Source organism: Podarcis pityusensis (genome assembly GCF_964106645.2).
Source record: "Podarcis pityusensis genome assembly, chromosome: 1".
NCBI lineage: Eukaryota > Metazoa > Chordata > Lepidosauria > Squamata > Lacertidae > Podarcis > Podarcis pityusensis.
This window is the reverse complement of record NC_138028.1, coordinates 9,993,391-10,006,384: the sequence shown is the minus strand read 5'-3', so window position 1 is coordinate 10,006,384 and position 12,994 is coordinate 9,993,391. Positions and strand designations below refer to the sequence as shown.

At 45.4% G+C, this 12,994-nt stretch overlaps 1 protein-coding gene across 1 annotated transcript in view; it reads right to left on the bottom strand.

Annotated features, from left to right (window-relative positions):
- The window catches only part of RHOJ (ras homolog family member J), a 61,756-nt gene extending 49,014 nt beyond the window's left edge, over nucleotides 1–12,742 (bottom strand). Inside the window, exon 1 of the mRNA XM_080993004.1 lies at nucleotides 11,874–12,742. Within this exon, the coding sequence (XP_080849130.1) occupies nucleotides 11,874–12,036 (163 nt within the window). The 5' untranslated portion in view covers nucleotides 12,037–12,742. The remainder of the gene's footprint in view (nucleotides 1–11,873) is intronic.
- Between the last annotated feature and the right edge of the window lie 252 nt (nucleotides 12,743–12,994).

Below are 12,994 nucleotides of genomic sequence, written 5' to 3'. Positions count from 1 at the left end.
TCATTTTAAGTTAGAGCTTAACAATTATTTCACTATTAATATACTTCTTCTTAACTGTATTTCACTATCAATATATTTCTTCTTAACTGTATTTCAGTGCAACAATTACTTTGATAAAATTTTGTTATGTGCAAATGGCTTTAGATACCTGCTAGGTCCATAAATTACCATATAGCATATATTCAACACAAAAAACAGCGACTTTTTGTTGTTGACAAAGGACAGCTGGACATATAAAGGGGCCCATTACCTTCAGTAGTTTAGGGCCTCATCAAACCTAAATCCGACCCTGGTGAGAAGTGGCGGAGAAGACTTTCAACAAGGTTAAAAGCCTCAGAAGTCACTGCTGGCTTGAGTACAGTCATCTGAAGCCTGCTTCTCTACCCATGACAAACCCAAATGGGGCTGACGAAGCGCAGAATCACTCATGCAGATATATCACTCGATATCTTATCACCTCATGACTTATCACTCAATGACTCACAGCTGAATGTGTGAATGACGGCTGTTTAAGAGGGCCCAGTGTGAGTTGAGCTTGGGCCACGCATGGAAACTCCATCTGGGATGCTTCCGTGAGAGAGTGCTGTACACTCACGTGTGAACAACCTGCCTTCATTGTGTGGGCTTTGGCCTTGAAATAATTGCCCCAGGTTGCAGGGGAAACTAGAGCAGAAAAAAGTGGGGCCAAGAAACACCTTGTAAATTTAAAACTTCTAGCGTGAGCGTAGATGTCAGGGCCTGGCAGGACACAAATCAGTGTGCCCCAGGGTGTGAGGGGGCTGGAATTTTACTTGGGGTGTGTGGGGGGGGCATGTACCAGCAAGGAGGCAAGAATCAGCCCAGAGATGGAAAGGAGACAAAGTCCCGACCAGAGAGGAATGGCAAATCAAGCTGATGGACTACACTGAAATGGCAAAACTGACTGGAAAGCTCAGGAACCAAGAAGACAAAAACTTCAAGAAAGAATTGGGGGGGGGGGGGTTATGACTTATTTAGGAGACCACTGTAAGCAGATGAGAACATTAGCAGGATTTTAATAACACTTGTAATGTAACAATTACTAAGGATAATATGGACAGACACAAAATATGGATTATGAAATGCTTTTGAATTCTGGTGTTGGAGGAGACTCTTGAGAGTCCCATGGACTGCAAGAAGATCAAACCGATCCATTCTGCAAGAAATCAGAATCAAGGAAATCAAGGAAATCAGCCCTGAGTGCTCACTGGAAGGACAGATTACCTTTTTTTAAAAAAACCAAACATGGAAACTCCTGGGCAGAGTTAGCTAGCGTTGCCATATTTCAAAAAGTTAAGTTGTTAAGCATTTTCCCCATACACCTGGGTTTTTCCTGACATTTGGCAACATTCCCCCCCCCCCATGCCATTTTTACACCCGAAAACCAGGACATGTCAGGCAAGCTTAGAGTTAGCTAGATGGGTGGATTTAGAAGGCTGATGGTGGCCCAGCATTAAAGGAGAAATATATCGTTCCATATTTCAAATAAATCTCTGAACGGTACAAAAGATGCGTTAAAAAAAAACACCTACCACAGACAAAGTGTGCTTTTGTTTCATTCTATTTGTGAATCACTTCCCATAAAATACCTCAAAGGGATTTCGCAATGAAAACATCGCTAATGAAAGCAATTGCTGAATTTAATAGATAATAATAAAAAAACAGTTATAACCATTAAAAACACTTTTAAAATGTAAAACCAATTAAAAACACTTTGGTACGTAAAAACAATTTCAAATCCAATCCAGAGTGGGATAAAGATCTCTACTTAAAGATGAAAAGAGCTATGTACCTGCCTGATTTGTAGAGGGAGGCAGTTTCCCCCCTTTAAAAAAAACACATTTAAAAAATATCCTTTTAAAGCAGCTATACAAATGAAAGGAACTAACATATGGAGTCCATAACAACTACTAGCAAATCCAAACTACAGAAATTCAACCAGCCCTCCCAGGTATTCAAGTATGTAGTTATAGGTAGCAGATGACTAGTTCTGTATTTTTTTGGGTAGAGTATCATTTACCCGTCAAATATATTGATTTACAATTTTTTTTTTTTTTAAAAACAGACTTGCCACGACTTTTTAGAAAACTAGAGGCAGTTTTATAAGCCCCCCACCATTTCCTGCCCCCGGGAGATCTTGCAAAAGACATGCACACATTTATATATATACATGGACGTAAATAGCGAGGGCAACTTCAGTATCAATGGACCATTTTCATTGTGTTATTTTTGTCACATTCCCCAAAGGACAAACATTTTCTGAGGCTTTATTAATATCCACAAATTCCCCCTGCTTGGCAATACAGCTGCTGCTGTCCAAGCAAAACGGGGAAAATAAAGCCAACATTCTGAGAGCTCCTTTCGGGGCTTTGCCAGGGATTTTAATAGAAAACATGACCTCCCCTCCTTCTTTTTTTAAATACCAGGAGTTTGGAAGTTTCCTGAAATTAAATCATCGAGCAACGCCCCCTCGTCCATATTTGCTATGTCCTGGCAGGCGTGTTTCAAGCAGTCTGCCGCACAAATCACAGTTCTGCACAAATTACCAATTCTGCTCATTTTTCGCCCTGGCTTTTGACACCAGGTGTGTATATTAAGGGCTCACCCAGCCCCCTTCCTTTTTTTTTTTTAACTTCCTTCTTCGTTTGACCAGCTTTTAGCTAGGACTGCTCTGCTAGCTCTCAGCTAGCAGAAGCACTGGGATTATTCCCCCATATGGGGTAGATCCACATGTACATACTTGTAACTAAGTCTGCCTTTAGGAATCCAACTGTGAACTGATGTGAGTAAACTTCTTCTATTGACTTTGAATAAGATTGTGGCATCTTTATTCTTTAAAGAGGGATTTGTGGCATCTTTATTCTTTAAAGAGGGATTCAAGGGAATTTACCAGGAATGTACAATTCAATCTGAGACAGATTGAATTGTATAATAGTGAGAGGCTCACACAAGCCTGCAACCAGCTATCTGCTGTGCATGTAAAAAGGGGAATGCAACTCTGCTACATCTTAAAAAGCAGAGACATCACCTTGCCAACAAAGGTCCGTATAGTTAAAGCTATGGTTTTCTCAGTAGTGATGTATGGAAGTGAGAGTTGGACCATAAAGAAGGCTGATCGCTGAAGAATTGATGCTTTTGAATTATGGTGCTGGAGGAGACTCTGGAGAGTCCCATGGACTGCAAGAAGATCAAACCTATCCATTCTGAAGGAAATCAGCCCTGAGTGCTCACTGGAAGGACAGATCCTGAAACTGAGGCTCCAATACTTTGGCCACTTCATGAGAAGAGAAGGCTCCCTGGAAAAGACCCTGATGTTGGGAAAGATGGAGGGCACAAGGAGAAGGGGACGGCAGAGGGCGAGATGGTTGGACAGTGTTCTCGAAGCTACCAGCATGAGTTTGACCAAACTGCGGGAGGCAGTGGAAGACAGGAGTGCCTGGCGTGCTCTGGTCCATGGGGTCACAAAGAGTCGGACACGACTAAACGACTAAACAACAACAACTCTGCTACATAAAGGAACTTGCTGGCGCAAGTTAGGAAGGATATTAATAAACAATATATCATCTCCTGCTACCCTGAACATTTCCACAATCCTAAACATGTTATGTCTTTCTTTTTTGAAGTTTCAAGACTTCATTGTCCAGGGAAATGGCAGGAAGTGTTTTTATTTACCTCCCCTGACAATGTTTGGCATAATGAAAGGCTTTGTTGGCACTCCAAGACTCTGATCAGTTTCTCGAACACCCTGGATTTCCTTCAAAGTTGCGCTGAGTGACTCTCGGGTTATTATTAGGAATCCCGTTGTTTAGTCTTCTCAAACACATTTTCTACCGTTTTTTGTTTGATGGGATGTGCATTAGATATGTTGCATAGGCAACATGGTTTGAGCCTATTGCACTGATCCTGGACTGAATGCACTGGCTGCCAATTAATTTTCATGCAGAGCTCTGGTTTTGACCTGTAAAGCCTTAAACTTTAAACAGGACCACAATACCTCAAGGATGCCTCCCCACCCAATATGAAAGGACCTAGACCCTGAAATCACCATCTGATGCCCTGTTTTGTGTGCCTCCTCCACAAGAGGTCCGGAGGGTGGCAACATGAAAACAGGCCTTTTCTGTGGTGGCTCCCTGCTTGTGGAATGCTCTCTCCAAAGATGCTCGCCTGGTACCTTCATTATACAGTGATATCTCGGGTTACAGACGCTTCGGGTTGTGCGATTTCAGGTTGCGAACCCAGAAGTACTGGAACGGTTACTTCTGGGTTTCGGCATTTGCGCATGTGCAGAAACGCTAAATCATGCTTTGTGCATGCGCAGAAGCCCTGAATTGCGACCCGGGTGTGCGCAGACGTGTGGGTCACTGGTTGCGAATGCTGTGGGTTGCGAATGTGCCTCCTGCATGGATCATGTTCGCAACCCGCGTGTCCACTGTACACCTTTAGGCACAAGGCAAAAAAAATTCTCTTCAACCAGCTGTTTGTCTGATTAATACCTGATACGTTTTAAATGAGTTGTGGGAGGGGGTGGAGAGGAGGTGGGGTTATTGGTTTATTGCTGTTTTTATTAAGTATTTTGTGGGGTTTTTTATCTTGTATTTTTATGTTCTGAACTGCACTGAGATCTATGGAAGAAGGGGATCAGGCCAAAGCTACCGTATTTTTCGCCCTATAGGACGCACTTTTTCCCCTCCAAAAATGAAGGGGAAATGTGTGTGCATCCTATGGGGTGAATGCAGGCTTCAGGAAGCTATCCGCAAGCCTTCTGAGCGTGGCGGGAGTTCCCGCTGGGCTCCGAAGGCTTGCAGATAGCAGCCTGCAACCTGAAGCCCGGGGAGTGCAGCGCGAACTCCTGCTGTGCTCCCCGGGCTTCAGGCAGCTATCCGCAAGCCTTGGGAGCCCGGCGTGACTTCGCGCAGCTCTCCCACAGCTTGCGGATATCAGCCTGATCTGGGGGCTGGGGTTGGGGGAAGCTCGGGCTTCCCCCGCCCCAGCCCCGCGCCTGGGGAAAAAAATTAATCCCCCCCTTTATTTCACCCCCAAAAAACTAGGTGCGCCCTATGGGCCGGTGCGCCCTATAGGGCGAAAAATATGGTACTTCCTGTTGCCTGTCCTCAATCTTCCAACACTCAGCTTCAATGGATGACCACACCAGTGTTCTACTATTAGGGAGAAAGGGAGAATCATAGCATTGAAAAGATGGAGGGGACCCGAGGGTCATCTAGTCCAACCCCCTGCAATGCAGGAATCTCAGCTAAAGCATCCATAACAGATGGCTATCCAACCTCTGCTTAAAAACTTCCAAGGAAGGAGAGTCTGTCACTTCCTGACGGAGTTTGTTCCACTGTCAAACAGCTCTTTCTGCCTGAAAGCTCTTCCTGATGTTTAGTCGGAATCTCCTTTTGTGTAACTTGAAGCCATGGGTTCGAGTCCTACCTTCCAGAGCAGAAAACAAGCTTGCACCTTCTTCCAGCCGTGAAGCTCGCTGGTTGGCCTTGGGCCAGTCACTGTCTTTCAACCTAACCTACCTCACAGGGTCGTTGTGAGAATAAGATGTGGGGAGACCAAGCAGGTTTGCCACGTTGAGCTCATAATAATAATAATAATAATAATAATAATAATAATAATAATTTATTACTTATACCCCGCCCATCTGGCTAGGTTTCCCCAGCCACTCTGGGCGGCTTCCAACAAACACTAAAATACAATAACCTATTAAACATTAAAAGCTTCCCTAAACAGGGCTGCCTTCAGATGTCTTCTAAAAGTTTGGTAGTTATTTTTCTCTTTGACATCTGGTGGGAGGGCATTCCACAGGGCGGGTGCCACTACCGAGAAGGCCCTCTGCCTGGTTCCCTGTAACTTGGCTTCTCGCAGCGAGGGAACTGCCAGAAGGTCCTTGGCTCTGGACCAAAATGTCCGGGCAGAATGATGGAGGTGGAGACGCTCCTTCAGGTATACTGGACCGAGGCCATTTAGGGTTTTAAAGGTTAAGATATTTGAAGAGGGCTATCCTATATCCAACAACAACAACATCCATCTCCTCTCAGTCTCCTCTTTTCCAGGCTAAACCTACCCAGCTCCTTCAACTGTTCCTCATCAGGCTTGGTTTCCAGACCCTTGATCATCTCTGCACACCTTCCAGCTTGTCAATATCCTTCTTAAATTGGGGCACCCATAACTGGACACAGTATTCCTGGTGTGGTCTGACCAAGGCTCTGTTGTTGTTATTTAGTTTAGTCGTGTCCGACTCTTCGTGACCCCATGGACCAGAGCACACCAGGCACTCCTGTCTTCCACTGCCTCCCGCAGTTTGGTCAGACTCATGTTTGTAGCTTCGAGAACACTGTCCAACCATCTCGTCCTCTGTCGTCCCCTTCTCCTTGTGCCCTCCATCTTTCCCAACATCAGGGTCTTTTCCAGGGAGTCTTCTCTTCTCATGAGGTGGCCAAAGTATTGGAGCCTCAGCTTCAGGATCTGTTCTTCCAGTGAGCACTCAGGGCTAATTTCCTTAAGAATGGATGCGTTTGATCTTCTTGCAGTCCATGGGACTCTCAAGAGTCTCCTCCAGCACCATAATTCAAAAGCATCAATTCTTTGGCGATCAGCCTTCTTTATGGTCCAGCTCTCACTTCCATACATCACTACTGGGAAAACCATGGCTTTAACTATACGGACCTTTGTTGGCAAGGACCAAGGCTCTACAATGTCCTTTTTCATGTGAGGGCAAGCTGAGCTACATACAGTGCTTGTAAAGCAAAAGGCAGATTTGCTCAGTATCCTGACACGCATATCGTCCACTGTAATGCAGGGTGCACAATGGGTGGTTAATCCAGCAGATGGATAAAGAGGCCCTCCGCATGTTCCGCGCCGCATTTTACACATGACACGGGAGGAGCACTTATTCCCATAGACTACAGTGTGTAAAGGCTACATGTCAGAATGCTATGCAAATTGGCCTGGACTTTGCCACTGCGTGCCAAACGCTGACTCATGCTGGCAGATGCTCAGCACTGGCTCACAGCTGGGAACCAAAACAGCCAAGACTTTTCATGGCTCTGAAATAGCCATGTGAGAATGCCTTTATTGATTTCAATGCGATTTATACAGGCGCAATATTGCAGCTGTTCCTCCCTGCTCCATACATGTGGGGGAAAAACAGCTTCAAGTCACTTCGTACCAAAGTCACGGCTTTCTGCTTTTGCAACCACAAAGCGCTCTCTCTCTCTTAATTAATTAATTCTTAATTAAGTAATGAATTGATTAATCTTCCACTCAATGCCAAAACAGGCTCTAAGTGGTTTACAAAATATAAAACCCTGTTACACGAAGATTAAGGTATAAACAGCCATAATGAAAACACTCAATAAAATTGTTCCCGTTGAAATGTTAAAATGTAAACACCCATAATTCAAATATAGCATTTCAAACAAGAGAGATTAAGGGAATGTCTATGTAAGCAGGTACTATGGAAACAAACCACGTATGTTTAGCATTTTCAGTCCGTGCTAACAGGCTAATGACATCTAGGTTATTTGCCCAGATCTGGCCAGCAAACGAGAGGTTTATCCACCCCCAGTCTAGTACAGTGGTACCTCGGGTTAAGAACTTAATTCGTTCTGGAGGTCTGTTCTTAACCTGAAACTGTTCTTAACCTGAAGCATCACTTTAGCTAATGGGTCTTCCTGCTGCCGCCGCGCCGCCGGAGCACGATTTCTGTTCTCATCCTGAAGCAAAGTTCTTAACCCAAGGTACTATTTCTGGGTTAGTGGAGTCTGTAACCTGAAGCGTATGTAACCCGAGGTACCACTGTAATATAGAGGGCTTGAACTCTGCATTGCATTAATGGCTTGGACTACTGCAATGCGTTCTACGTGGGGCTACCTTTGAAGGTGACCCGGAAACTACAACTAATCCAGAATGCAGCAGCCAGACTGGTGACTGGGAACAGCCGCCGAGACCATATAACACCGGTCTTGAAAGACCTACATTGGCTCCCAGTACGTTTCCGAGCACAATTCAAAGTGTTGGTGCTGACCTTTAAAGCCCTAAACGGCCTCGGTCCAGTATACCTGAAGGAGCGTCTCCACCTCCATCGTTCTACCCGGACACTGAGGTCCAGCACCGAGGGCCTTCTGGTGGTTCCCTCACTGCGAGAAGCCAAGTTACAGGGAACCAGGCAGAGGGCCTTCTCGGTAGTGGCGCCCTCCCTGTGGAACGCCCTCCCACCAGATGTCAAAGAGAACAACAACTACCAGACTTTTAGAAGACATCTGAAGGCAGCCCTGTTTAGGGAAGCTTTTAATGTTTGATGTATCATAGTATTTTAATATTCTTTTGGAAGCCGCCCAGAGTGGCTGGGGAAACCCAGCCAGATGGGCGGGGTATAAATAATAAATTATTATTATTATTATTATTATTATTATTATTGCATTAAGGCTTGCCTCACTTTATCCCACAACTTGTCCCCTTCCACTCTGCCCTCGCCATCATGACTGCCTTCCAGCTTAATGGTCCCCTGCAATCTTAGGGCCAAATTAGATATGAGGGGCAGTCACATGGAAGACAAGTTTCCCCATTCATAGACAGACACAAGAGAGTGGAGGGGACCCAAACTTTGCACAAAATGGAGCATTGGAGAGTGTTGCCTTATGTCAGTTGGCACTGCAGCCTTCCCCCCCCCCCCCACCTCCCGTCCAATTCATTTCCAATTCTGGGCAGCACAGTTTTAGAAGGATATTGGCAAATGAAAAACTGGGCAGAAGAGAGCAACCAAGATGATGACGGGTCTGGAAACCAGCAAGTATTATTAGTATTAGTGTTAGTATTAGTATTAGTATTAGTATTAGTATTAGTATTAGTAGTATTTATATCCTGCCTTTCTGGCAAGTTCAGGATTCAAGGTGGCTTGCACCATTTGAATGCAACATTCACCAAAATGACACATAAATGGCCACCATGATTCGAACTCAGCTCTCCCCGGTCCTAGCCTAGCACTCTTAGTAACTCCTCTGTATTGCTTCCACATGTTAGCCAAACTCAGAAACATCAGTTCCTTCAAAATGTAAAACTCTGGGACACTCTGGACTCTTAACTCTGAGCCATTATTATTATTATTAATAATAATAATAATGGCAGATAGATAGAGGATAGATATAATAATAATAATAATAATAATAATAATAATAATGGCAGATAGAGGATAGATATAATAATAATAATAATAATAATAATAATAATAATAATAATGGCAGATAGATAGAGGATAGATATAATAATAATAATAATAATAATAATAATACAAGCCTATTCAAACTGGGCCAAGAAGGATCTCCAGCTGCCCCCTAAAATTCTGTTTGGAGGCAAGATCTGACGGTTGTGATGTATGACTGATTCTCCGCAAGGGAGAGGGAAAGGATGAATTTGACAGAGAACGCAAGTGCGTTTTAGATCTTCAAATGCTCAAAGTGTACAAATGGAAATTGATTCAGGAACAACAAAAAGCAACCACCACCCACCCAGCCTAGAGCTGTTTCTGACCTATGGGGTAGGTTGGTGGTCTCTGAATTTCAAACTCAATCGATTTGCTCTCTTGTGGAAGAAAGTGATATCTGCTTGCGGAGATAGAGGATTGTCTCTGTTGTTATTACACTTTTCCTCCAAGGAGCTCGAGGTGGCATGTGAGTGGTTCTCTCCCTCCTCAGTTAATCCTAACAACATCCCTGTGAGGTAGGCTAGACTGGGAGGCAATGATGGGACTGAGGTGAGCTTCATGACTGAGTCAGGATTTGAACTCAAGTCCTGGTCCAACACTCTCACCACTGCTCCACCCTGCTCTATATAATTTTCCAAATCCAGGGTGGGATCCCGCTAACTCCTCCTAGTGCAATGGGGCTTTCTCCCCCTCTTCACCCACAGCACGTCCCTGAGTCTCCAAAATTGGCCCAGAACCCCCCAAACAGCACATGGGGCTTGTTCCATCCAGCAAAATGAAAAACTGGTACAGTCATACCTTGGGTTGTGAACGTGATCCGTGCGACATGATTCGGCGCTTCTGTGCATGCGCAAAGCGTGATTTAGTGGGTTTGCGCATGCGCGAGCGCCAGTACCCAGAAGTAACCCGTTCCTGCACTTCCGGGTTTGGCGCAGTCTGTAACCCGAAAACGCGCAACCCGCCGCGTTCGCAACCCGAGGTATGACTGCACTGATTTGATGGTTGCCATAGTGCGATGTTGATTTTCCCCTCTAAATTATTTTATTCCTTTTAAAGAAAGGTGAGCAGGACTCACACGCCCGATTGTCTGTCGAGGAGGCCGTTTCAGATCTCAGCACTTATTTATTTACATTTTTATTCCACCCTTTCCCCAAGGTGGCCCTCACCATGGGTGGGGGAAACTGTGGCCCCTCAGAGCTCGTTGGACTTCCTCTCCAATCACTCCTAGCCAAGATTGCCAGCGCTCACGGATGATGGGAGTTGTAGTCTGGTGACCTCTGGAGGGTCGCAGGTTCCCCATCCCTGCTCTCACATTTCTCCCTCCACAGATTTCATCTTCAAAAAATTTGAATTATTTTAAAAATTCCACCTCCCTCAAAACAAAACAACAAAAACAAAAACTGTGCATTTTTATGTACACTTTCTCCAGTTTTTTGGCTGGAGAGCTTGTACTGCAAAATTTGGGGAAGTGCCAATTTTGAAGAATGCCAGTGTCTATGGTTTGCATCTTGTTAATTTTGTGTGAATTAGGTAATTCCGTCTTTAAATGCTAACTGAACTGCATTTATCCCCCGTTCCTTCACAGGCCTAGTTCTCAGTGAGACGACACACCTGTGTCTGGGCTGTCTCACTGCAAGTGGAAACTCAGGTGGATAAATTCTCCTCCTTAGCAATAATTAAATAAACAAACCCTGCATGTAGAAATCTAGCACATCAGGGGTTTCTGTCTTGAAGAAACATCTAGTGTGCATCCTAATTCAGACGACAGCTTGGTGTTCATACAAAAGTCTTATTGTCTTACTCTGCCCCTGATCCAGTAAACAGATGCGCGGGCCTGTAGCCCAATAAGAACACTCATCAGGCTAGGCAGAGGAGGAGCTTCTATCTCCCTGGCAACCATCCTCCACAGCTTGGCCCTGTGACCTCACACTTTCAGCACCGCAACTCTGCTGGGGTGTTCTCATCCAATACAGAGACCCCCATTTATTTATATTTTTTGCAAGAGATGGAAACTCCAGAGGTGAATTATGGGGTGGGAATTATGGGACTGGAGAATGAGCACATTTGCAATAACCACAACATGCCATTAGAACAAAAGGAAAGTGGAATTTGTATTTGAGCCAATCAACAGAATGAGACAATGAATAGAGGTGATAGACTCTGAACTGTTCTACTTCAGGTGTGGAGTCCTCTCCTCCCCCCCCCCCCCGACAAAAAACCCCAATCTCTGTGCAGGTAGCGAAATGAGGACACAGAAGGAGAGCAGACGAAGTAGCCGTGATCTGCTCCTTTGCCGCTTCGTACGCAGAACATCTTTGCAAAAGGAAGGATACAAAACGAAGGAACGCCCCCCCCCCCCAAAATCTGAAGCCACCCAAAATCTGAATCGGTACTGTCCTGAATTCTGCCACCCAACTTTACCTTCTCATCCCATGTAATGTAGAAGCAGTGCTTTTCTTTTTAGGAAATCATAAAAGTGCCGGTACTCAACATGAAGTTGTTACAGTAAGGGCCACATTTTTAACATTGGGGGGGGGGGAGAGAAAGGTGCCGGTACTGTGTACCCTTGAGTACCCCCAGGGGAAAAAACCCCCACCGTGATATAAGTCTCTGCTCAGGGCAGGAGAAACAAGTTTGCTCTTACCTGCATAGTGGTCAAACACTGTAGGAACGTATTCTTCCGGAAAAGCATCGTTGGCATAGCTCATCAGCAGACAGGTCTTGCCCACGGCTCCATCCCCTACCACCACACATTTAAGCATCTTCTTCACGCTGCCGTCAAGGTGTTCTCCCTCTTTGCTGCTCATTCTGGCTGTTTGTTTTTATCTACCTGCCCGCTTCCCCCAGAATCTCAGGCATACATGGAAGCAGCAAGGTCCCTGCTCCCAAAAAGCCTTCTTTCCTGAGTTAGTTTCTGTAGTCCTTTCCCCCCCTTTTGTTTTCTTTTCGAAGTACTGGGCCTTCACGAAATCATAACGCCGAATCCCCAAGCTTGTCCCAGCCCGAACTTTCTCAAGCCGAGAAGAAAACCACGTGGGGAAAAAATAAATAAGACAATAATAGGGGCACGAGCGTGTTGGGAGCCCGAGTCAGGAAACCTTCATCTTGGATGCAGAAAGACTTTGGTTAAAAATAGACGCCGTCTGAGGAAGAGAGTGCCTCCTTCTCTTCGCTGCTCCGGCCTGAAAAATCTGGGATTTGTGCTAAGCCCACCCCACTGGCCATCGCATTCCCAAGCGGAGAAGGGAAGCTGGAGGGGTTTAATGGACGGTTTTCATTTTCACGCAACCCCTTTATTTTCCCCAGCTTGCTGTATGTCAGGAAATCATGGGTTTCCTGCCGAATTCCATATTAGGATGAGTGGGGCTCGTGAAGGGCTGCGAACAATAGGAGCTCTGTGTGTTTGTACTTTGCAGGAACTCTGCCAGGATGTGGAGGAAGAAAAGCGCTAGAGGTCTCAGCGCAGGATGAAGTTCGGAGGCCTCCTGCTCTGGGGAGACTGGCCTGAACGCTGCCACGACTCCAGAGGTGACATCGTAAAAAGGCAGTTCTGTAACTCGGGGGGGGGGGCAGGGGGCTTTCGGCTCTGTGCCCCCTCGCAAGGAGTCGCCAGCAGCGGCAGGCAAATATAAAAGGATCATCTGGGATAGAGATCTACATACAGATGATGCCAAAGGAGTTAGCCTTGCGCTGACCCCTCCATGCGAGGCACAACTGATAGCATCTGGGACAAGTTAAGAAAGGTCATGGTCCTTTAAGGGCACC